Raw genomic sequence first — 26,181 nt, 5'->3', positions numbered from 1 at the left:
GAAATAAATAGAACAGAAACAGGTAAAATGTACCAGAAGAATCCCAGGGCCCATAGACAGAAGGGCAGGTTAAAGTTCTTCCAACCCTTCAGCAAGGATTTTTGGGGAGAGGGATGTGGACCAAAGGTCACATCCATTTGCTGGATCTGAAAGAAGACTCAGTCTGTTTAAATTCAGCCTCTTATTCCAAAAGCCCTTTCTTTGTTTTTCTTAGGCCTTTAGTACCTATGTGTATGTGTATATATCAATCACTCCAGGAATGGCACTTCTCTGAAGCTGTTCATTGCATTCATATTGTAATCACCCCTGACAGTCATCTTTAAGTTCCTGGAGGAATTGTGGTAACCTTCCTTCTTTTCTCCGCCCGCCCCACTCACAATGGAGTTGAATACAGTTCCTAGCCCACAACGATAGAAAATTGGAGCAAGTTAATATTGTGTAAGTTCCAATGAACATCTGTATTCATGCCAATTTTGCCTCTGATAAGTATAAATGTTTCAAATTCCTAGTCTCTCTACTGCATAAAATTGTGTAGCTGTTTCCAACAACCTGCCTCCTCTTGAAAGCATGTAGTGAAGCAACTGAGGGTAGTAGAGCAATATATTGCACTAAAGTTGCATAGCCCCAATATGAAATTAATCCAGAAAACTTCCACTAACTTTTTTTTTGGAATATACTGACTAGCACTCAATAGGCTTTAGCCAAAGCACCAAGTGCACGGGTTACAAAGATAGATGAATTACATTTCCTCTGTAGCTTGTGAAACTTATAAACTTTTTGTATGGTCTGTTAATCAGTTTGTCCATTGCTGACCCCAGCAATGGGTCTCATCTGAAAGTATCTTGAATATATTGGTAACTCTCTTCTCAGGTGACAAATACTACTTTAAGTATGTTAGACTGCTGAGATGGGTGCTGCATTGTAATCTTGCTAGATAAACAAACACAGATTGACTTTTTTTTATTTTTGCTAGCAACACAAATTACAAACAGTTGTTGCACAGACAACAGGAAGCCATGCACAATTTCTTATTTCTGTGATTTACAGTCCTACACAGATGGCATATAGAATAGATTATGGCTAGTAATCCTTTTGTGTCCTAGAAGATTAAGGATATCCTGGTACAGCTGCAGTCAGCTGACTTTTTTATTTAAATGATTGAAAATTCTGGCTGCAATTCTGCAGAAGACTAAGACGTCCCAGAAGCCTGTGCATAGTGTGCTGCAAGTGTTTGTTTACCAAGGGAATGGTCTGTAAAACCCAGCCCAGGTTATAGATTTACAGAAACTTAACCTTGTGCTATGCCACAACTACAACATGGCTCAGAAGTAATTTAATAAATGTGTACTGCACTTGAGTCATATGAATGTCTAAAGTCGTCCAAAGGAAATAAAGTGCAGTGTGGGAAAGTACAACATCTAAATCCTATGGTTGGGATTACTAAGTGAATGAGGCTGCACAACGCTGACAATCAGGATGAATGCTTCAGTGGATGTTGATCTATATTAAGGAGTGAACATGCATTCTGAACTTTCTGGGATGGATTGGAGGGATACAGATCTAAATGAGGATTATAAATCTCCTTTTGATTTCAATAGTGGAGTTAACAAAAACTATCTCTACCTGTCACCTAGTGTAAACATCTCTCCACCTGGATCACCTGTACAGAAGAATTCTGGTAACTTTTTTTCCTTAATATTTTTTTGTGGGGGAGAACAGTGAGTATACTAGTTTACTTTAATCCATGTACAAATGATTACATCCGCAGCAAGAGCAATCAAATTCTGGAAGTCTAGGGGCTGGTGTTGTGGGGGCCGAATTCCTATTCTGGCAACATCATTGACCGAAAGGGTTACAGGAATAAATGAGGACAATTTGGTCCTCTGCTCCCAACTTGGGAGGCTTACTGGATACAAAAAAATTCTGCCTTATGGAATGACCTGCAGTACATATGCTTCATAGAATGACTAACATTGATTTCCTGCTGTAAACACGCTGTCTGGGGTCTGAAGTAGACTGAGCAAAAATAAGTGATCTGAAAACTGACTAAGAAAGCAAATTTTTGCAGGATGGGGATACTTAACATAGCTTAACAATTGTTTTAGTTGCATGTGAATCTTGCATCAAAAAAATCTAAGATGTACTTCAGCTTAAAATAGCCAGTGCCCCAAATTGGTGGAAATTGGACATTAATTCTTGTTGGTTCTGTGTCTTAGTATTTCCCAATCTAACAAAGGCCCATAAAGTCTTTAAATTACAATTACATAGCTTTTCCTCCCCCCTTTCTTTCCCCCCATTGCTGCAAACTAACTTTCTTGTGCACACAAACAGCAGAGTCTGGTTGGGATGAATACTGCTTTTAGTGCCGCATGTGCCAAAGAAGCCACCTTGGTGCCCTTGGTCTAAAATTAAACATTTATAATTACATATGAACTGGCACTTTGAATTTGTCTTGAACACTTGTGAAAATACTCTCCAGTTGAAGAACTGGGAACCTCTGGCACCCTCCTATGCTCATTTGTTTGCTTCTATTCCTGCCCCACACACCCCTCCTTATGCTAGTGAACACATTGCTCTCGTTCTGGTCAGATCTGAATGCAGTATGAACAAGAAGTTGCTTGTGAACTGATAAATGGTAAATAATAAATGCAAAAGAATATGGTACCTCCCCCTCTTCTTCTCTCCCCCCCCCCCCCCCCCAAATGAGGACAGAACTGTTAAGAAGCATGTTTTAAAGCTAAACTATAGGGATAGATAAAAAGTGACAGAGTTCTGTGGCACCTTATAGACTAACAGACGTATTAGAGCATAAGCTTTCGTGGGTGAATACCCACTTCGTCAGACACGTGATAGAAAAGACTGTTTGGGCACTTGGTCCTCTGTAGATAGGAGGCCTAAGGTATTAGTATGGAGAAAAGACAGGTATTTTCTCATCAGACTGACTAGAGAATTAGTGAAATAACTTACAAGTGAAAGTTGAGCTAGAGAAGTTCTTTCCAGATTGAAGTTAAAATGAAAACCAATGACTCCTGTGGAACAATGACAACTCTGTCCAACATCTTCACCTTAAATCAATGTGCGAACTCAAGGTACGCATCCTCAACATGACCAAATATTCTCTAGCAAAATCAGGGGGAAACTGACTTGACAGACTGTAAATTAGATACTTCATGCCTCTCCTTTGTCAATCACAAAGCAAAAATCCCTTCTAGTTAGCCTGTAAGCAGTTATGTGAGTAAACGTAAGATCACTAGGAGGCCAGATTGATTAAGAAAAATTGTTAGTGTACATGGGAACATTCCTTCCTCCCCCCCCCCCCCGTTCCTGGGCTTTAAACTGTTATGCCTATCATGATACTTCACTGTCTAGTGAGACTTAACTAATCTCTATTTCTGCTCACTGAGGGTGAAGTTCATGGCAAATATAAAATTTACAATGATAGGAAAACCTACAGCCTTTCAACATAAGAACAGCCATACTGGGTTAGACCAAAGGTGCATCTAGCCCAGTATCCTGTCTTCCAACAGTGGCCAATGCAAGGGGCTTCAGAGGGAATGAACAGAACCAGTAATCAAGGACCACATTTCCCTGTTCCCAGAACTAGTGGATCAGATCATATTGACTACTCCTAAATATTAGTTTTTTTGGGGGCAGAGAATGAACATGAGTAACTTCAGGTCAATAGGTAACTTTTTTTTTTTTTTTGAGACCATGAATATGTGTGGATGATTCTAATAGTAATTCATTTTGTAGTAGCTGAACAGGGAAGTCTGCAAACAAGATTTCTCAAGTTCCTAAGGAGTTCGCAGTTCTCAAACTGTGTCGCAAGTGCTAATTACATCTTTTAAAAGCCAAGTGCTTTCCCTTTTGATTTTGCAAACCATTTAGATCTCAAATGAGGAAGACATTAGCTCAAAGGGGTTTAAAAACCTTGATAATCTGAGATGCTAAAATGAAGATGCCATTTCAGCTCTCCAGACAAACATGTACTGGGATAGTAATTGGAATGCTATCATTGGCATTAACCCTCAAAAGTCATAAGATTGCCCACACTAATTAGTCAGCTAACATATACTGGAAGACTTCTTTTCAAAAAAGAACCAGGTAGATCTAAATTGATGATGTATTATTTTGGCCATCCCTTAGTTGTGTAAAGATAACTAAATTACCCCACACAACTTGTGGCTATCAAACTAGTTAAACTTCTGAAAAAATGCCATCTAAGAGGATAAACACTATTTAGCAAGCATCGTAGAATGAAAACAATCTAGCCCCTTAATCCAGACTTTAGCTCCTAAAGAGCTGACAGTATTCCAAATGTATATTGGAGGAGAACTCCTGAAAATATCTTCCCCTGTTTTTTCTTCTGTAAAATAAGGGGATTAGATAGCTGACTTCTTACTTAAACGTCTTAGGTGGTAACAACTGTTACTTATGTTTTGACGTGAAATTGAGTTGGTCAGTCATTTGCTAGCAATATGTCAATATTGTCGACCCACATCCAATGGAGAGCTTTCCATGTGCTACTGGCAGGATGAGGTTTTTAAGCTTTTTTGGGGAAGTTCAGATTTACTATGGAGGCGGGTTAAAACCTTGGCTTCAGGAGTAACTTAACTTGCACTAGCTGTCGGGGAAGAGGATTCTGAATAGCAGTGACTTCCAGTCTCCTGAAAATGTGGCACCACAAAAATCCACCTGTGCCTGTGAGTGGTGCAGAGGTTGAGGACTAAATGCATATGGAAGCCTATCTACAGTCTTGACCTGGGTGGTCTCGAGCTCAAAATTGAGGCCTGCGGTGACGTGAAGAGGATTGTGCTGCTTATGTTGACCCTATTCCTCAAATATATAGATGTTGCTGACAATCTGGGATATTTCATTAGCACTGAATTCACATAAACTGTTTATGGATAGATAATTCAGATGACTCTCTTCCAGTCATCTTGTAATTAGGGCTGTCAATCACCATTTACACATGCGATTAACACAGCACAATTAGTATATTAATTTTTTTAATGTGCGTTAATTGCAGACCCTCTAGGTGGGAGGGCAGCATCAGCTGCTGCAGAGAACCTATGTCCGGTCAGGTGCAGTAACACAAGCAGTCACCAGAGGGTGGGAAGAGAAGAGGCTAGAGAAAGATATGGTTCTCATCCTGGCTCCAGCGGAGAAGTAGAGATCTTGACCCTTCCTCCTCTTCCTCCCCACCCCCAGGTGACCATATTTCTTAAAGTAAAAATGGGATGGCCAGGGGCTTGCCCGAGCTGCCCCCCCCTCGCAGAGAGTTTGCCCAAGCTGCTCACCCACCCACAGGGCTGAGCCCTGTGCTGCCCACAGCCCACCAGCAGCAAATTTCTCCGCTTTCCTGTTGGCAGGCAGTGCTGCCTTCAGCTGACCCCTGGGCAGCAGCCACATTTCTCTGCTTGGCCTTGCAGCCAGGACACGTGTGTGTGTGTGTGTGTGTGTGTTTATTAATAATAATAATAATAATAATAATAATAATAATAATTAATAAAAAAGTGGGGATGGCCTGGACAAAGCTGAAAAAGGGGACTGTACTGGCCAAAACGGGATGTATTGTTGCCCTGTCCAGCCCGTCACTCCCAGGACCAACCCTTCTGCATCATGTCCCATTCCCCCTAGCCAGCCGCTCGCTCTGGGGATACCCCATAGAGAACATGGTCCTGGCGAGCTCAACCTCTCCTCCTCTGCAGTATGAGTCCCTGAGGTAAAGTCCACCTTCCCTTGCAAACAAGGGCTCACTCAGCTGAAGGGAGTCCAGCTCGCCTCCTTTAACTGAGCTAGCCCAGTACCAGAAACCACCCTTCCAGAAGCAGCAGCAAGACATTGCCCTCATCCTTCTCTTGCACAAGTTATTGCTTGCTCCTCCCTGTTGTCACCCCCTGTCCTCCCAGGCCCTCCTCCTGTACAAGTCATTGCTTACTTCACCCCTCCAGCACTGAATGCTTGTTTGTTTGAGTGATTGGCTGAACAAGAAGTAGGACTGAGTGGACTTGTAGGCTTTAAAGCTTTACATTGTTTTATTAAGTGCAGTTATTTTTTACACTTGTAAGTTCAACTTTCATGATTGCACTACAGTACTTCAATGAGGTGAATTGAAGCTTTTTACAGTGCAATTGTTTGTAATAAAAATACTGTTGTAATTGAAATTAATATATTTAAAAATGTAGAAAAAAATCCAAAAATATGTAAATGGTATTCTATAGTTTAACAGCGCAATTAATCGTGATTAATTTTTTTAATCACTTGACAGCCCAACTTGTTATATACTGGTGTCCCAATTCTAAATTCTCAAATTGGAGTCTCTCTACTTGGTTTTATTTTTTGTTTCATATCTTTCCTCTTATCTTTGCACTTGTTCTGAAGTAGTTGCAGTTAAATACTGAAGTATAGGAAGAGCTACACTATTCCCAGCTGTCATTAAGATTTAATACAATTAATACTAAACACATGGAAGCCAGACAAGTCTGTTAGGATTCTGCAAGCTATTTTGGCTGTGACCATGTATCTACTCCTGGCCCTCCAATAGGGTGTCTGAAAGCATTAAGTACAGAAATTTCTTACAGCCATAAAATGGCAACATATTGTATATGTGCCTCAGTCACCCTTTGGAGAAAAGAATACTACAAAAATCTTGGCTCCAGCAAGCTGTTAGAAACATTACTCAGTTGCTTGCATCCCTTCAGGAATAAGGTTTTCAAGCAGTCTTGGCTCAAGAGCAAGTAGTTAGCATACTGTTGGGGATCTTGTAAAAATGGTCATGTTACCCTCTCTCATCTTCCTACAGTGGCAAAAGGTATTTCAGGTTTGTTTCTGGAGAGTGCCTTGTAACAGTTGTATGGATGAAAACACTGGGATCTGTTTTCTGGAAAATAGATTAGGCACACTGGCTCATCACAGAAGGGTCTGTCTTTGACTCTTTGAGGTATAAGGCATACCTAGGGAGGTGGTGGAACCTCCATCCTTAGAGGTTTTTAAGGCTCGGCTTGACTAATCCCTGGCTGAGATGATTTAGTTGCTGTTGGTCCTGCTTTGAGCAGGGGGTTGGACTAGATGACCTCCTGAGGTCTCTTCCTACCCTAATCTTCTATAATTCTATGTCTTATTTTCTTGTGACATACACTCCAGGCTTACCTGGTGTGGTGTGTGGGTTTTTTTTCCCTCTCCCCCGCCCCCTTATTTTTCCTCCCCCCAAATAGAAAGCCAATGCTCTTCTGCTGTAATATCCTTATTTGCTGTCCACATACTACTGTGCTTGCATTACAAGCTCTCTGGGGGTAGGAACTGTTTTACTTACACAGCTCCTAACTCAAGGGATTTCCTGACTCTGGTAATACAAATTAATAAGTGAGGATAAATGGTTTAGCAAGAATTACTTGCCTAACGAGCAGTAACAAACTGCTGGTAGATAACATATTAAGGCTGGAATCCATTAGCTTTATACTTCAGTGCTGTGTCCACCAAGGCTGAAGCCAAAAACTTGTTAATCAGACTACTACTATGAAACCTACATTTAGTGGTGATCACAGTACATGCCAGTACTTAAAACATGTTTTGGTCTGAAAATGACTGAGGCCCAGGGCTTGTCTTGCGACTTTTTCCATATCAAATACACTCAATTGGTTTCTCAAGACCATCAGAACAGCAAATTCAACTGTGGGCTCTGGACCAGATGGCTCTCCTTGCACATCAGTAAGCAAGGTTCTGCAGGATAAATGTTAAGAGTTACAAATGGCAATCTCACTGAAAGCTGTACTGGTAGAATTGTCTAGAGTTTTAATGACATACAATGAGAATAGAATCCATCTATCTTCGTTTTGAATGGCCAACATAGCAACTAAGTATAAAATTCCTTATTTGTCTGCAGAGATGTATTCAAAAACCTGTAAACCTGGTGTCTATTTAACAAGGTCTTCTTTCCCAAGCCCCAGTTAAGAAGGCCAAAGGATAGAGAGTGCTGTTTTCTGATCCCACCTTAGTGCTAGGTGCTACCTGTATTTTCTTTGAGAACTTGACTGGTAGGCTAAAGGATGATAGGCAGTACTTTCCCCTGGCTACAGCAGGGGTCTGGCAATGGAGATTCAAGGATTTCTGCTTTCTTTTCTATCCATCCTACATGTGTAAGAAACAGCCTTCCAAACTAAGGACACTGACTTCAATGCTGATGTCAAACTAGGAGGCCCTTATATAAGTGCCAAAACAATTGCCTTAAGGATTTCAGTACTCCTTAGTACACAAACTCTGGCATTGTAGTGTTTGCCACAAGAACAAATCTTGTGGTCTCCATGGAGACCACAATACATCTACCATCTTTTCTTAGCGAATAAAGTACTCTACTAATCTTTCTCTCACAGGTTTGCTGAGCTCAGACACAGTACCTGAGGTAGGAGAGGATGCTGCTGCTACTGTTAATCTGACAGAAAATCTTTCTGAAGAAGAACAGGAGGAACTAAGAAAAGAACTTGCTAAGGTAAAGAACAATCTTCATGCAGGTGGCTCTCACTCTGAACGAAATCTTTCAGAAACCAGTAAGTTCAAAGTTTTGAATAAGATCCTTCTCTGAACTGGCTGTCAGAATAGAAGTCTGGAAAGCACTGACCAAAATGGTCAACTTCGGGTCCCCAACTTTAGGCATTTAATCTACCTTGATTTTAATTCAAAACTGGTACTCTCAAATCTCACTAAAGTCAGCTAAAGCTACCAGTGCTCAGCATTACATAACTAGTCATTTTCAGTATATGCCGAAATCTAGCTTTAAGTGTCTGTCTTTAGGTGCCCAGGCTTGAACACCTTGTCCACTTCCCTTCACGCTTCGACTTTAGAATCCACTAGTAAAACACCCACTCTGCTAATGGTTTTTATTTTTTGTAGTGTTATTGATGTGCACACTTATTGCTAATGGTTAACAAGGAAATTAATCTTGTCCTTAATTCATACCAGCAGTAAACATTAAACAAAGACCGTATCAATGAGCCAAAATGAACTAGGCTCCTAAAGCCTTTACTTCTAAAGCTGTTGAGCACTCTCTAGTTTCAGTGAAACCTGAAAAAAATCAGGCTACTTAAATAAGACTTTACTCCTGGGGGAATTCTGCACCACTGCATGTGCACAGAATTCATTTCCCCCACAGATTTCTTTGCTTCCCTGCAGAAAAATGACTTTCTGATGGGGAAGGTGCAAGAGCAGTCACGCACCACTCCCTATCAACACAGGAACAACGTTTCAGGCACCCAGAGCAGCTCACAGAGGTAAATCACTGTGGGGCTGGACACACCCCAGCCAGTGGCGCCTACCCTGAGCTGGGATGAGCTGCTAGTCCCGGCTGGGCTGGAGGCAGAAGAGGATGGGACTTCCTCTTTCCCCTGAAAGGAGTGGCTGGGGCTGTCAGACCCACCCCCAAAACCTCCCTCCGCTGCAGGAAGCTCAGCATACTCCCCTGCTTCCTGCCCCCATCACTCCTCAGCTGTGGGGCGGAAGTGTCACTGTACAGGGAGCTGCTCCCCCATCCTCACAACCCCTGTGCATCTGGACCTCCTGTACTTAGACATCCCTGCCAAGCCTCACCCCATACACCCAGAACCCCCCCAGCCTGCCATCCCTGAAGCTCACTCCACTGAACCTCAACCCCTACAACTGGAGCTCTCTGCACCCAGACACCCACGCCAGTGACTTCCCCCAACTAGCTGCATCCAAACCCCATCCCACTAAGCCCCACTCCCCTAGCACCCAGTCCCCTGCTGAGACCCCCCCCACACACAAAGATCCCTCCGCTGAGCCCCAACCACCTTCACCTGGAAGCCCCTGCAGAGTCACATTGCACCTGGACCCCCCCCATGAGCCTGTGCACCCAGATCCCCCACACCTAGACCCCCTACTGAGCTGCCTGCACCCAGATTGTCCCACACAGAATCCTCTAACCCCACACAGCCCCTCGGATCCTGCCTGGTTGAGCCTGCCTGCCCCACGCCTGGTGCATCTGGCAGACAGGGAGAGGGCCCCAGGGTGTTTCTGGGCTAGGCCTTGTGTGGTGTCAGGGTCGGGTGCAGCCTCACCACTGATTCCGTGTCCTGGGGTTGGAGAGGCTGCAGGGTGATCTCCCACCTTTTGTGCAGCCAGTGGCCTGTGCTCCCCATTGCCATGCTGGAGCCTCCACATTTATTTATTGACAAGTAAAACGTGCAGAATTTTACAATATTGCATGCAGAATTTTTAGGTGCAGAATGCCCTCAGGAGTAAAGACTGCTAGAGCCTCCATATAGTTTAACTTCAGACCCTTAAGTTCGAACATCTGCCTAAATGCTTGTTTCACATATCCTAGAGTTGATGAATAAAGCTCGCATTCCCCAGCTAGTCATTTCTCTAGCCTCTGCTGGCCTGTTCGGGAGTGGTGTTCCAATATAGGCATATTGGTTGAGCACCTTTCCTCTGAAGATAGGGTCTCCATAGGGTGCTTCATGTTGGATGCTCAAACCTTGGCATTTGGCTTTTAAGAAATGTAATACTGTCAGTCTATTCTTCTCAAGAACCTTTAGTCTCCAGGGCAGCTACCCTGCATTTTTACAAGAGCACAAATCTTATGCACAGAACAGGTACAGTGCAGGCTTCACTAGTCCCTATAACCACATCTTAACAGTCCTTTCATGTCCGGATTGAGGCATGAAAGTGTATGGTAGTTCCCTTAACGAGACAATCCTTGATCTCCAAACTGGCTAAAAGAACTGTCTTGTAGACAATTATTTACTATTAATCTGAATGAGTAGATTAATAGGCTATAGGGCCTCATTTATCTCCTAAATCATCCAGTCCTTCAGAAATGCTCAAATAACTGGAGAAGATGAGAACCTTTTTTTGCACTGGTCTCTTCCTAATGTCTGCAGTCATTTTAATAAAAAAAAAAAAAAAAAAAACCTTTTGCATCAATCCCTTTCTAAAACACAAGAAGAAATGTTATAACATAGCATCCATTGTAAATTACTTCATCATGCTAAATGTTCTTCAGTTAATAACTTCCTAAATGAAGTATTGCTAACTGGTTACGTCACTTGCTAACTGATCTTCCTCCTTGAACTGCCCTAGGTAGAAGAGGAAATCCAGACGCTCTCACAGGTGCTAGCTGCCAAGGAGAAGCATCTAGCAGAGATCAAGAGAAAATTAGGAATCAATTCACTGCAGGAACTGAGGCAGAACATTACCAAAGGCTGGCAAGATGTGACTTCTACTTCAGCGTATGTCCCTGTCACTGGTTCAGTGTATCATGAATCTGTGTTGGTTAAGTGAAAACTGTTCCTGTGCTGTTAAACTTTGTAACATATTTACTAGTCAAACTTTCTTTACTTTCAAATGTCTGAAGAAACTGTAGCAGCCTTCTTGAGGGTATCAAGTTTAAGGTAAAACTACGCTTCATTAAAATCTAGCTAAGTCCCTGTCCCAAAGAGACTTCTAACAACCCTGTCTTTACAATGCCATGATTCCTATTCTGCATAAACGAAAAAGCAATTCTGTTTTGCCAGCACATCGCCTCACCAAGATGGTGCAAATCAAATGCAATATCCTTCTCTCTTTAATTGGCAAACTATTATAAATCTTTCCCTGATGTAGGAAGAGAAATGCACAATACTACAATGGGCACTTGAACCTGGGATTTTATCCAAACAAAATTCCAAAGATTGTCATTTTTAACATCACTCAACTGGTGGATATCTGAAATCTGCAATAACTGTATGCATGAAGTAAAAAGTTTATACGGAAAGGTTTCATAACCTTGAGATTCAGCACAAAGCCTTTACTCTTACTTAATCATCTCTTCAAGCAGTTTTTCACTAGAACCGCACAAAATTTAGCAATCTTGGTTTCAGCCTGCAGCTTAAATCACTTCTCCAGTGGCCGCAGAGCATGTTGCTTGGCTTCATGTAGAAAACAAATTGATTTCTAGGTGAGCCTGCACTGAAACTTGTTGATGACAGTGACTTAAGTATTAAGGCTAAAGGGACCATTATTATCTAGTCTGACCACCTGCAGAATTGGCTGTAGAATTTCAGTGTCTTGTGATTGGGGCATATTTTGGATATCCATCTTGATTCAAAGACTTAATTTTCATGTGGGATTTTTAGATTTTGTATCAAAATGTTGCACAACTTGTAACTGTCTGTAGACTTACTAATAGAATCCTATTTACCTCTGGCTGTTTGAATATAGATATAAGAAGACATCAGAAACCCTGTCTCAGGCTGGGCAGAAGGCTTCTGCTGCTTTTTCATCAGTTGGCTCAGTCATCACAAAGAAGCTGGAAGATGTGAAGTATGTTTCATTAATCTTTTACTGAAGTTCAGTGTCTGGGGGAGGGAGAGCGCATTATTAATTTGACTTCTGATCAGTGACTAAAGGCACAGACTAGTATACCAAGAACCTGCAGAGCATCTGCTGCTGACTTGACCTGGGTGAGAGAGTGGCTGCTTGTGGAATGCATTCCTAAAATCATTATATGCAATTCTATTCATATCAGAGGTTTATGTACACAAAATAGTTTACTATTAAAATTTTTTACTTCTAATGTCACTCAATTCTCTTTAGAAGGATTTTACACAGTAAGTATTTTCATCAGTACTCCTGTGGTGTCATTGCTCCTGGGTTTTTTTTGCTATCTCAGCCTATGGAAGCACATTACATTATCTCATGACCGTCTAAAGCTTTTGCATCAAAATCCATTTTGTATGGATAGCTTTTGGTGTTTTGTTTGCTTTCCTTAAGTCATGTTTTGTAAGCTATTCGTAACTTCATTCCAAGAGCCTGATTTTATTACCTTTTTATGAACTATTGCCAGTGTGCCAGGTTAAAAGCTGGTAACTGCCAAACTGAAAATCTGTTGCTGTCTTCTGCCAAAACTGCACATCCATTATATTGTATCTTTCATGCACACTAATACCAAAGACAATTTAAAACTATCCTCTGTTTTGACCAGCATGAAAGATTCTCTTTTTTCCCGACTCCATTAACATCTGCAGGCTTGTACAATCCATACAATTGCACTGCTTTCACTACAGGAATTTGCAAAATTCTTGTTTATCTTGCCTCTGTCTTGCTGTAGCTTGTCTTGCATTAGTGGACCAAATTATTTGCCTGTTAATTGGCCCATAGAAATGTAATCCATTTACAATTTTAACTGCATTGGAAAACAGTGTAATAAAGTCAGCCCTGCATTTCAAGTGCTGCCATTTACCTCTCAAGCACTCATTTTATAGAAGCAAGAGAAGTAGCCACATGAGATTAATTTTACTACAGATTTATCAGAACTTCCTTTCTTTTTTTTTAATGCTTACTCTGGCATCCTGCAGATTGCAGGCATTTTCACATTCCTTTAGGTAAGGTGGGCTTTAGAATTGTTAATACAACCTTAGCACATAATTGGTTAGACAGTTCCACATCAATTTTTAAAATTGGTTTATCTAGACAACACTTGCGTCCCTTATAGTAACTACACAGAATAAAAATGACCTAGTCTTTAATGTCAGGGGTTGGATTTCATCATTTTGGGTAGTTCCTAAATGAACAAGAAATCCAGATATACAGTAAGACTGTAATACTTTTTTAAAAGTAAAAGAAAGGAAGCTGTTGAGAGGTGGGAGGGGGAACAGTTGTGGAAGCATGTTGTAAGGAGACATGAAAAGGCTTTGAGGTCAATGGCATGCAGAATTCCTTCCTCCAATGTCTGACTAAAAGTTCTGGTCCCCTGTTTGTACCATGTATGTTTGTTCAGCAGTGCACTGATAGAGTAGCAGTTGTCCTTTCAGTGTCTCTCATCACAGTAGCTGTTCAGTAATTACACTGCTGTCACAATACTTGAGGCTAAATACATTTCCGTACTGATGTCTGTAATCTACCTAACTACACTATTTCTCACCCTTTGTATGTACTATTTTTGGAGTCCTAGGCAAACTTAATATTTAACTTGCAAATAAGACTCAGATTTATAAGCAACTGAAAAGGCATGCTACTAAATTTAATGTTTGTTAGTATACAGACTTTGGTGGATCATCTTGGTCTGACTAACTGTAGTGTATAAGGGGTAATAAGTATTGATGGAATTGACAATATAGCTGCATAAACAATATTCGCACAATACCACATAAAGGGTTGTGTATTAAAAAGGTAGTTTGGGGTAACATGCATGAGAAACTATAATACTTCTAAATGTATAATAATTCAAGTATCTTAACAGTGTATAACAGACATGGTATAAATATTCTAAATTTGATTCCGGTGTTCTGCAAAATAATATTCCTGTCTTCAATGTTTTATCCCTACCAGTGCCTCTTGGCTCCAGTGGCTACCTGCTAGAGCAGGGGTAGGCAAACTTTTCGGCCTGAGGGCCACATCTGGGTATGAAAATTGTATGGCTGGCCATGAATGCTCACGAAATTGGGGTTGGGATGCGGGAGGGGATGCAAGCTCCAGGGTAGGGCCAGAAATGAGGAGTTCAGGGTGCAGGATGGGGCTCCATGCTGGGGTGGGGTGGGGGATGAGGGGCTTGGGGTGCAGGAGGATACTCTGGCTAGGACTGAGGGGTTCAGAGGTTGGGGCAGGGGGTTGGGATGTAGGGGTGGTCGTTCAGGGGTGCAGGCTCTGGGCAGTGCTTACCTCAAACGGCTTCCAGAAGCAGTGGCATGTCCCACCTCTGCCTCCTATGTAGAGGCACAGCCAGGCGGCTCTGCTGCACACTGCCCCATCCACAAGTGCTACCCCTGCAGCTCCCATTAGCCACGATTACCGGCCAATGGGAGCTGCAGAGGCAGCGTGTGGAGCGGAGGCCCCTAGCTGCCCCTACGTGTAGGAACTGGAAGGGGGACATGCCGCTGCTTCCGGGAGCCGTGCGGGTCAAGCCCCATACCCCGCTCCCCGGCTGGAGTGTCAGAGTGGGATAAGCACCAGACCCCACTCCTTAGCTGGAGCTTGAGGGCCGGATTAAAATGGCTGGCAGGCCGGATGCGGCCTGTAGGCTGTAGTTTGCCCACCCCTGTGCTAGAGAGATGTATTTAATAGAGAATCTGTTTTAAAGCTAAATGCACTGTTCCTAAGGACCTCTTCCCACTCTCTTGGTCGCTGAAACCTGATCTCGCCTTTGACATGGCACCTTCAGACACTTATATGTGTGTTTTCTATTCTCGCTTACTGGTTCAAGTCCTCCTCAAGAGGACATAGTAGATCTGGTAGGTTTCCTTCCTCTTTCTTCCTTCCCACTTCCTGGATACTACAGTGCAAATAAGTGATGGTCACATAAATACCACCCAATACTGACGCTATATTTGCCTACATGGCTCCAGCTTCCATCCAGGACACATCACACAATCCATTGTCTACAGCCAAGCCCTAAGATAGAGACAAACACCTACAGGATCTCTATCAAGCGTTCTTAAAACTACAGTACCCACCTGGGGAAGTGAGAAAACAGATTGACAGAGCAAGATGGGTACCCAGAAGTCACCTACTACAGGACAGGCCCAACAAGGAAAATAACAGAACACCACTGGCCATCACGTACAGCCCCCAGCTAAAACTTCTCCAGTGCATCAATGACCTACAACCTATCCTAGAAAACGATCCCCCACACTCACTGGCCTTGGGAGGCAGGCCAATCCTTGCTTACAGACCATCCCCCAACCTGAAGCGCATACTCACCAGCAACTACACACCACACCACAGAAACACTAACCCAGGAACCAATCCCTGTAACAAACCCCATTGCCTTCTCTGTCACCATATCTACTCTCGCGACACCATCATAAGACCTAGCCACACCATCAGAAGCTCATTCACTTGCACATCTACTAATGATATATGCCATCATGTGCCAGTAATGCCCCTCTGCCATGTACATTGGCCAAAGCAGACAGTCTCTGTGTAAAAGGATAAATGGACACAAATTAGCCATCAGGAATGGTAACATACAAACCGGTTCTGGGACAACCGGTTCTAAAAGGGCTTTTAAATTTAACAAAAGCTTTGGCAGCTGTCCACCCCGGCCCTCCCCTGCTTCCTGCGAATCAGATGTTCACGGGAAGCCCGAAACAAGCAGCAGTCAGGTAAAGTGGGGCGGGGACGCACGAGGAGGGCTCCAGGAAGGCACGGTGCGGCCCACTCCGGCTCCGGTCGAGCGGCTCCCTCCGGCCTGGCCCCGCCGAATCTCTCCCGTCTCCCATGATTTACCAAAGATAATAGCTACAGGCTCAGATACCTCCTCTATTAGCTCCTTGAGTATTCTAGAATGCATTTCATCAGGCCCTGGTGACTTGCAGGCGTCTAACTTTTCTAAGTGATTTTTAACTTTTTCTTTTTTTATTTTATCTTCTAAACCTACCCCCTTCCCATTAGCATTCACTATGTTAGGCATTCCTTCAGACTTTTTGGTGAAGACTGAAACAAAGGTCATTAAGCATCTCTGCCATTTCCAAGTTTCCTGTTACTGTTTCTCCCTCCTCACTGAGCAGTGGGCCTACCCTGTCCTTGGTCTTCCTCTTGCTTCTAATGTATTGATAAAAAGTAGTCTTGTTTCCCTTTATTCCTGTAGCTAGTTTGAGCTCATTTTGTGCCTTTGCCTTTCTAATCTTGCCCCTGCATTCCTGTGTGTGCCTATATTTGTCCTAGTTTCCATTTTTTTATGACTCCTTTTTTTTTATTTTTTAGATCATGCAAGATCTTGTGGTTAAGCCAAGGTGGTCTTTTGCCACATTTTCTATCTTTCCTACCCAGTGGAATAGCTTGCTTTTGGGCCCTTAATTGTGTCCCTTTGGAAAAACTGCCAACTCTCCTCAATTGTTTTTCCCCTCAGTCTTGATTCCCATGGGACCTTACCTATCAGCTCTCTGAGCTCACCAAAATCCACCTTCCTGAAATCCATTGTCTCTATTTTGCTGTACTCCCTTCTACCCTTCCTTAGAATTGTGAACTCTGATTTCATGATCGCTTTCACCCAAGCTGCCTTCCACTTTCAAATTCTCAATGAGTTCCTCCCTATTTGTTAAAATCAAATCTAGAACAGCTTCCCCCCCAGTAGCTTTTTCAACCTTCTGAAATAAAAAGTTGTCTGCAATGCAGTCCAAGAACTTATTGGGTAGTCTGTATCTGGATAGTTGAAGTCCCCCATCACCACCAAATCTTGGGCTTTGGATGATTTTGTTAGTTGTTTAAAAAAAGCCTCATCCACCTCTTTTACCTGGTTAGGTGGCCTGTAGTAGACTCCTAGCGTGACGACATCCCTGTTTTTTACCCTTTTTAGCCTAACCCAGAGACTTTCAACACTTCTGTCTCCTATGTCCAAGTGTGTATATTTTTAATATATAAGGCAACACCTGCTCCCTTTTCCTCCTGTCTATCCTTCCTGAGCAAGCTATACCCATCCATTCCAATCATGTGTATTATCCCACCAAGTTTTGGTGATGCCAACAATGTCATAGTTGTATTTATTAGCACTTCCAGTTCTTCCTGCTTATTACCCATACTTCTCAGATTTGTATATAGGCATCTAAGATATTGATTTGATCTTGCCTCCCAGTTTTGCCCTGACCCTCCTTTCTCTCTGCCATTATAGCCCACGCTCCCTCCTATTTCTGACCCATCTCCCAGGTCTCCATGTTCTCCACTTAACTGTGGGCTTTGCTCACCTGTCCCTGTCGAACCTAGTTTAAAGCCCTCCTCACTAGGTTAGCCAGTCTGTGTCCAAATAGGGTCTTTCCCCTCCTCGAAAGGTGAACACCATCTCTGCCTAGCAGTCCTTTCTGGAATAGCATCCCGTGATCGAGGAAGCCAAAGCCCTCCTGGCGACACATCTTCGCAGCCAGGCATTCACCTCCACGATGCACCTGTCTCTGCCTGGGCCCCTACCTTTGACAGGAAGGATCGAAGAGAATACCACCTGCGCTCCAAACTCCTTCACCATACTCCCAGAGCCCTGTAGTCACCCTTGATCTGCTCAGTGTCACACCTCGCAGTATCATTTGTGCCCACATGGGGTAGTAGTCGGAAGGCTGCATAATCCTCAACAATGCCTACGTAACGTCTCGGATATGGGCCCCTGGCAGGCAGCATACCTCCAAGATGCAATGTCAGGGTGACAGATGGGCGCCTCCGTCCCCCTCAGAAGAGAGTCTGATTACCACTACCCTACGTTTCCTATTTGCAGTGGTGGTAGCAGACCTCCCAGCCTTAGGGGTATGAGGCTTCTCCTCTGCTGTAGGGGGTGATTCCTTCTCTCCTGTATCAAGAAGAGCATACTGTTTCCTATTACCACGGTGGGAGGATTTGGAGCAGGGGTGGAGCACTGCCTGCTGCCAGAAGTGACCAGCTGCCAGTGTCCACCCTGAGCCATCTCCTCCTCCACCAGTGGTGTGTCAACAGTCCAGTGTACTGGGACAGCTACCTCAACTGTCTCCACATGAACACTGTCCAGGAATTGCTCATGGATTTGGATGCTCCTCAACCTAGCCACCTCCTCCTGTAGCTCTCCCACCTGTTGCCTGAGAGATTCCACCAGCAAGCACCTTTCATGTTGAATGGTCCCCCCAGCCTGGATATCAGTAAGTGGGAATTGCAAGTCACAGTCCCTGCAAAACCACACCAGGATCTGGGTAGAAGCATCCATGCTCAGGGGCTCTGTCTGGCTACAGGCGCAGGTGGAGGAGACAGAAGCAGTGCTGGCACAGGTGTTGCGGGTCTTCCTAACCATCGTAGGCCTCCCTCTGTCAAACTCACTCCACTTGGTTCTCCACTTGTAAGGTAACTCCCTTCTCTTCATGTACCAAAATATATTTATGCCTATCTCTGTAACTTTCACTCCATGCATCTGAAGAAGTGGGTTTTTGACCCACAAAAGCTTATGCCCAAATAAATCCAGTTAATCTTTAAGGTGCCACTGGACTCCTTGTTTTTATTTAAGACTACATGTGCCCAGTTTTCCTTCTGCTCCCCCCCCCCCCCAGCCTTTCCTCATAGGTTAGGTTTTCTAAACTTATTGTTTTTGTTGCTCTTTGTAATGGGGTATACTAACCCTTTAAGGATAAAGGGGACCAGAAGACCTTGTTCCAGGGATGAGTGGTACTGGGGAACTAGAATTAGGTTGTGGAAGACACCGGAGACACTGTTCCTTCAAGAGCCTGGTATCAGGAGCCCTGTAGTGTATGGTGGGGCAGGGATCCCCTCTTCCAGACAGTTGGGAAGAGCTCTTTGGAAGAGGTCCATGTTCAAAACAGGGAAGGTTTCTGAAGGAGAAAAGCCTGGGTGACAGCTCGTACCTAGCGCCTGTGGGCGGAGCAGGCTCTCCGAGGAAGAGCTCTGGGTGTGTCAAAGAACCAGTGCAAAGTATGAACTGTGGAATTACAGTTATGGACTTTATGTTGGGGGCTCAGTGAGGATTGTTTGAATTATTTTGTTATGCAGGACTCTGAGAACTGTGTGAACTTTATTTGCTATTAAACCAGCCCTGGATGGTGGTGCTGTGAGCCATAAGTGTGTGGAGTGCTTAAGGGGCCTATGAAGTGGGCCTAACCAGACAGGGCGCCTACAAAGCCATCCTGGCTCACAACGGGGAGCTCAATAAGCAGCCACCCCAGTACACTCTCCTCTAGATGATTTGTCCACATCTCTCAAAGTTATGACACCTAGAATTGGATGCTATACTCCAGCTGAGGCCTCACCAGCTCTGAGTAGAGCAGGACAGTCCTCTCCTAGGTCTTCCATATAACACTCCTGTCAACACACCTCAGAATATTGGCCTTTTTTGCAACTTCATCGCAATATTGTCTTACTCAATTTGTGATCCACTATAATCCCCCAGATCCTTTTCAGCAGTACTACTGCCTAGCTAGTTACTCCACATTTTGTAGCTGAGCATTTTTTGTTTTTCCTGTAAGTGCAGTACTTGTGTCTATGAAATTTCATCATGCTGCTTTCAGATCAATTCTCTAATTTATCAAGGTCATTTTGAATTCTAATCCTGTCTTCCGAAGTGCTTGCAACCCTTCCCAGTTTGGTGTCACATGCAAACTTTAAGCATACTCTCCACTCCATTATCAAATCATTAGTGGTAATGTTGAATAGAATGAGCCAGGACAGACCTCTGCAGGACCCCACTAGATATGTCCTCCCAGTTTGACAATGAACAATTGAGAACTACTGTCAAACTGGGAGTGGTGTGGTCTTTTTCAACCATTGTGTATGCAGCTTGATGATGATTTAATCTATATCACATTTCCCTAGTTTGCTTATGAGAATATCATGCGGGATTGTCAAAATCCCATTTACTACTTCCTCGGCCCATTTATCCAGCAACCCTGTCAAAGAAGGAAATTTAGCTTTGTTTGGCATGATTTGTTCTTGACAGATCCATGCTGGCTATTCCTTATAACTCTAAAAGTCTCAAGGTGCTGACAAACTGATTTATTTAATAATTTGTTCCAGTACGTTTTCAGGTATTGAAGTTAGTTCCAGGGTCCTTAGTACCTTTCGACCTCAGACCAATCTTTAAAAAAAGGGGAACAATGTTTGCCCTTCTCCAGCCCTCAGGGACCTCACCCATCTTTCATGAGTTTTTCAAAGTTAATTGCTATCCGTTTGAAGTTTTGTTTTTTTGTTTCCCCCCCCCCCCCAACTCCCCCTGCCAGTTGTTCTTTCCTAGGAGAAGTTTCATCAGGCCTTGCTGTTTTGAATACAAATAGGTTTAATGCCTAACAAATAGGCATTAAACCCCTCAGCCTTCTTGGTGTTGTCAATCACTAGCTCTCCTTCCCCACTAAGTAGTGGACCTACACTTTGCTTCAAGTGCTTGCTCATATCCATTACAGTTAGGTGTGTGCGCGCCACGTGCACAGTCACCAGAAAGTTTTTCCCCTAGCAGCACCCATCGGGTCCGCTATGGAGCCCCCTGGAGTTGTGCCTTCATGCTGCTGCAAATAGGGCCCTGCCAACCCACTGCCTGTCCAGTTCCTTCTTACTGCCAGTGATAGTTGTTGGAGTGCTTTCTCTCTTGCTTGAGTGATCCCCTAATAGCTTTTGCTTACTTTCTCTTGTAAATAGTTTAGATAGTTATTGTAGTGTAAATGTTTTAGTTTGTTACCGGGGGTGGTTCTCCCCATTTTTCCCCTTCCCGGGACATGCCTCAGTCCCAGGGTTTAAACCATGTGGAGTCTGCCAAAAACTGATGCGCGGGGCAACCCAGACACTTTACAGGCTGAGTATCCCATTAAATGGACAGGTGTAAGATCTGCAGGAGTTTTCATTCCTGCACTAAAAAAGAAAGTGACCACAGATTGAAGCTGCTGCTGATGCAGGCAGCCCTGCAGCCACAGTCTGAGACGAGCCCTGTGGATCCAGCACTGGGCTCCTCTGCATCAGTGCACAATACACCAGCTCTGATTAGGGAGGCTGCACCGAGGAAGGACTCTGGGACTAGAGAGTCCTGGGACTTGGCACTAGCACTCCCCAGCACCGAAGACGGCCCTGTGCATAGAGTCTCGGCACCACTCCCAGTCACCTGTGCCTCATAAGAAGCACAGGAAGACTGACGGGATGCACCCCCTCTTGAGCGCTAGAGCATGAGCCAGCTAAGGGAGTGCGACCTGTGCCGGGCCACTCTACAGCAGTGCAACAAACAGCACTGTCTACACCGGGTCCACAAGCGGGCCCGTCGAGTCTGGCGCCAGTGGAAGAGGGATCTTCCCTCTACCCCAGAGACCTTCAAGGTGGGAAGGGATCTTCTTGCCCAAGAGACCATCAGCCCTGAAGCCTCTGGCATCAGAGGCCACTGTGCCATCCAGAGGCAAACCCTTGTTGACACGGCGCTGCTCACCCTTTCCCTGGCACACTCTCTCCACACATCGAGGAGCTGGAGCAGAGGACGGGCACACCAGAGGCCAGACGTGACCAAACTTTCTCTCCAGTGCTGTGGCCACAGTGGCAGATGCCACCACAAGCGCTGGCGCAGTAGCCTTTCAGGACCCTGTGGCCATACCACCAGTCCCAGGGATCTGTCTCCGGGCAATCTTTCTCGGTCATGTCCGAGGAACGAGTGAAGTCCCGGAGCAGGGTCTCTTCCCACGGCTCGGCCACCGTTGCCAGTGCCACTCCTGGCACTGCATCCAGCTCTACCAACACTTCTGGCACCAACTCTGGTGCAGCAGCTTATGAACACTTCAAGGAGCCAGCCAGACAGGAGGGGACAGCACTGGCCTGGGCATCCTCATCATCTGAGGAGGCAGTAGGGGAGTTTCAGACCCAATAGTGGACATTTTGTTTCAGGCAGGTCCCACCAGGGTGGCTCTCTTCCTCCTTCCCCCGTCCCAAATCAAGACCATACAGGAAAACAGACACTCTGGCAAACTCCAGCTTCCCTGACCCCTACAGCAAAAGGGGTTGAGAGCAAGTATTTTGTACCCTCTAAGGGGTACAAATACCTCTTCACTCACCCCCCCCACCGGACTCTTTGGTAGTGGTGGCAGTCAATGAGTAGGAGAGGCAGGGGCAGCAAGGACTCACCCCACAGGCTAAGGACACACAGAAGCTGGACCTCTTCAGGAGGAAGGTTTACTCCACTGGAGGGCTCCAGCTTTGCATCGCTAACCAGCAGGCGATCCTTAGCCACTACAGTTTTAAGTCTTGGGACACGATATCCAAGTTTACTGAGCTGGTTTCTGTGGACTCCAAGTCTGAGTTCTCTGCCCCTGTAGATGAGGGCAAGGCTGTGGCCAGGACCTCATTACAGGCAGCGCTGGACTATGCGGATGCAGCAACTCGTGCCATGTCATCAGGCATAGAAATGTCGTTGCTCCTGGCTGCAGGCCTTGGACCTAGCTGGGAAGGTTCAACAGACAATACAAGACCTCCCTTTCGAGGGAGGCCATGTTATTCTCAGAGAAGACTGAATTTAAGCTGTGTAGCTTAAAGGACTCCCAAGCCAGTCTGAGATCACTGGGGCTGCACACCCCGGCCACTCAATGTGGCATTTTAAGCCTCAGCCTATGCCTCTTCCCTACCAAGGCCAGCCCAGATAGGACCACAGTTGAAGGCGGCCTTGCCAACCCCAACCTCCAAACAACCAGGGATCTGGTTTGTCCAAACAATCACCAGGCCTAGGCAGGCCTTTTGAAGATGCGCCTGAGGAAGACTTGCCAGCCAGCCAACTGGATCCTTCCTTCCTTTTATTTTATTTTATTTATTTATTTATTGGCACATCTATCCCATTTATACCGGGCTTGGTCCCAAATCACGTCAGCCATTAGGACCTTTGCATGGTAGAAATGGGATATTACCTCCAATTTTCTTTCCCTCCTCCCTCCCCTGAGCTGCCCCCGCACCCCCTTCAGTGACCCTTCTCACAAGCAATTCCTTATGCAGGAGGTACAAACACTCCTATCAGCAGGAACCATGGAGGAGGTTCTGCTGGAGCTCAGGGGCAAGGGGTCTTTACTCCCAGTATTTCCTAATACTGAAAGCAAAGGGGGGGCCTCAGACCCATCCTGGACCTGCGCAACTTCACAGGTTCATGAAGAAGCTAAAGTTTCAGATGGTCTCTCTAGCCACCATTATTCCTTCCCTGGATTCAGGAGATTAGTATGCTGCCCTCAATTTTGAAGGACGCATATTTCCATAATCCGTCCCGACAGGCACTTCCTAAGGTTTGTAATGGGGGGGTGCTCACTACCAATTCTCAGTGCTCCCGTTTGGTCTGTCATGGGGGGGAGGGATAGCTCAGTGGTTTGAGCATTGGCCTGCTAAACCCACGGTTGAGAGTTCAATCCTTGAGGGGGCTATTTAGGGATCTGGGGCAAACAAACTGTCAGGGACAGTACTTGGTCCTGCTAGTGAAGGCAGGGGACTGGACTCAATGACCTTTCAAGGTCCCTTCCAGTTCTATGAGAGAGGTAGATATAGATATCTATCTATATAATATCAGCACCTCAGGTGTTCACCGAATGCATGTCAGTCAGGGCTGCCTTCCTGCAGAAAAGACAGGTTCAGGTATTCCCATACCTCGACGACTGCTTAGTGAAGGGACATTCTAGGACACAAGTGGATTAGCAGGTCAACCTGATAAGATCGACCTTTGACTCACTGGGTCTCCTGCTAAATACTCAAGTCAATGCTCACCCCTACTCAGAGAATAGAGTTCATAGAGGCAGTGCTAGACTTGAGACAGGCCAGAGCATTTCTACCTCAGTCATGTTTTCAGGCCATACATGATGACATACAAGACCTCAGCAGTTTCCTACAACCACTGTCTGAGGGTATGTCTACACTACGAGGGTAATTCGATTTTACTTAAATCGAATATGTGGAATCGATATTGCAAAGTCGAACGTGTGTGTCCACACTAAGGACACACTAAGGACAGTAATTCGACTTTGTGAGTCCACACTAACGGGGCGAGCGTCGATATTGGAAGCGGTGCACTGTGGGCAGCTATCCCACAGTTCCCGCAGTCCCCGCTGCCCATCGGAATTCTGGGTCGAGCCGCCAATGCCTTCTGGGTAAAAAAAATTTGTCGTCATCCGTCCGTCACTAACGCCCTCCCTCCCTCCATGAAAGCGCCGGCGGGAAATCAGTTCGCGCACTTTTCTGGTCAGTGACAGCGCGGACGCCACAGCACTGCGATCATGGATCACGCTGCGACCATCGCTGCACTTGTGGCCGTTCTCAACACCTCGCAGCTTATCATACACCTTTCCCTGAGGCAGATGCAGAGAAATCGGGCGAGGAGGCTACGGCACCGCCGTGAGAGCCTGAAGTCGGAGAGTGGCACAGAGCTGTCAGAAACCACGAGCCCCAGCGCCCAGGACATGACGTTGGCAATGGGGCATGTGGATTTTGTTGAACGGCGATTCTGGGCCCGGGAAACAAGCACGGACTGGTGGGACCGTATAGTGCTTCAGGTCTGGGATGAATCCCAGTGGCTGCGAAACTTTCGCATGCGGAAGGGGACTTTCCTCGAACTTTGTGAGTTGCTGTCCCCTGCCCTGAAGCGCAAGGACACCCGCATGCGAGCAGCCCTCACTGTCCAGAAGCGAGTGGCCATAGCCCTCTGGAAGCTTGCAACGCCGGACAGCTACCGGTCAGTCGCGAACCACTTTGGTGTGGGCAAATCTACCGTGGGGGTTGTTGTCATGCAAGTAGCCAAGGCAATCGTCAAGGTACTGCTCCCAAAGGTAGTGACCCTGGGAAACGCGCAGGTCATCATAGATGGCTTTGCCGCGATGGGATTCCCAAACTGCGGTGGGGCTATAGATGGGACTCACATCCCTATCCTGGGACCGGACCACCAGGCCAGCCAGTACATCAATAGAAAGGGCTACTTTTCAATGGTGTTGCAAGCACTGGTGGACCATCGGGGACGGTTTACAAACATCTACGTCGGATGGCCGGGCAAGGTTCATGACGCTCGCGTGTTCAGGAACTCTGGTCTGTTTAGACGGCTGCAGGAAGGTATTTACTTCCCAGACCACAAAATAACTCTTGGGGATGTGGAGATGCCTACAGTCATCCTCGGGGACCCAGCCTACCCGCTAATGCCCTGGCTCATGAAGCCCTATACTGGCGCCCTGGACACAGAAAAAGAACTGTTCAACTACCGTCTGAGCAAGTGCAGAATGGTGGTGGAGTGTGCTTTTGGCCGTCTCAAAGGGAGATGGAGAAGCTTACTCACTCGCTGTGATCTCAGTGAAACCAATATCCCCATCGTTATTGCAGCTTGCTGTGTGCTCCACAATCTGTGTGAGAGCAAGGGGGAGACCTTTATGGCGGGGTGGGAGCTAGAGGCAAATAGCCTGGCTGCTGATTACGTCCAGCCAGACAGCCGGGCCATTAGAAGATCCCAGCGGGACGCCCTGTGCATCCGGGAGGCTTTGAAAGCTAGGTTCCTGAGTGAGCAGGGCAACCAGTGACTTTTCAGTTTGTGGACAGAAAAGCTGAACCTGCCCCCGTTTCTTTACCCAGTCCATTTTGACTATCCTCTCCAGTTACATACAACCTTCACCCCCTTCCCCTTCCCAAAAAATAAAATCATTTCGATTTTTTAATGAACACCGTTGTCTGTATTGCTGTTTTCGCGGGAATATTTTAAACCGGGGACGCAGACTGTGGCGGGGGGCGGGTTTAGTGTTCTGATGCAAATGATACTTCTAAACT

The 26,181-nt window shown here is 45.3% G+C and overlaps 1 protein-coding gene across 2 annotated transcripts in view; it reads left to right on the top strand.

The window, feature by feature from the left end:
• The window catches only part of TPD52 (tumor protein D52), a 72,969-nt gene that overhangs the window by 34,346 nt on the left and 12,442 nt on the right, over nt 1–26,181 (top strand). Inside the window, exons 1-4 of one of the 2 annotated variants that reach the window (XM_024209002.1) lie at nt 1,540–1,678; nt 8,373–8,488; nt 11,095–11,243; nt 12,214–12,315. In XM_024209002.1, the coding sequence (XP_024064770.1) occupies nt 1,540–1,678; nt 8,373–8,488; nt 11,095–11,243; nt 12,214–12,315 (506 nt within the window). Of the gene's footprint in view, nt 1–1,539; nt 1,679–8,372; nt 8,489–11,094; nt 11,244–12,213; nt 12,316–26,181 lie in introns of those variants that run through there. The other variant, XM_024209003.1, reaches the window with a different exon arrangement.

This window comes from Terrapene carolina, unplaced genomic scaffold, assembly GCF_002925995.2.
Source record: "Terrapene carolina triunguis isolate 2854851 unplaced genomic scaffold, T_m_triunguis-2.0 Scaffold58, whole genome shotgun sequence".
Classification (NCBI taxonomy): Eukaryota; Metazoa; Chordata; order Testudines; family Emydidae; genus Terrapene; species Terrapene triunguis.
The sequence above is the reverse complement of the archived record's forward strand: the minus strand, read 5'-3'. Positions and strand labels throughout refer to the sequence as shown.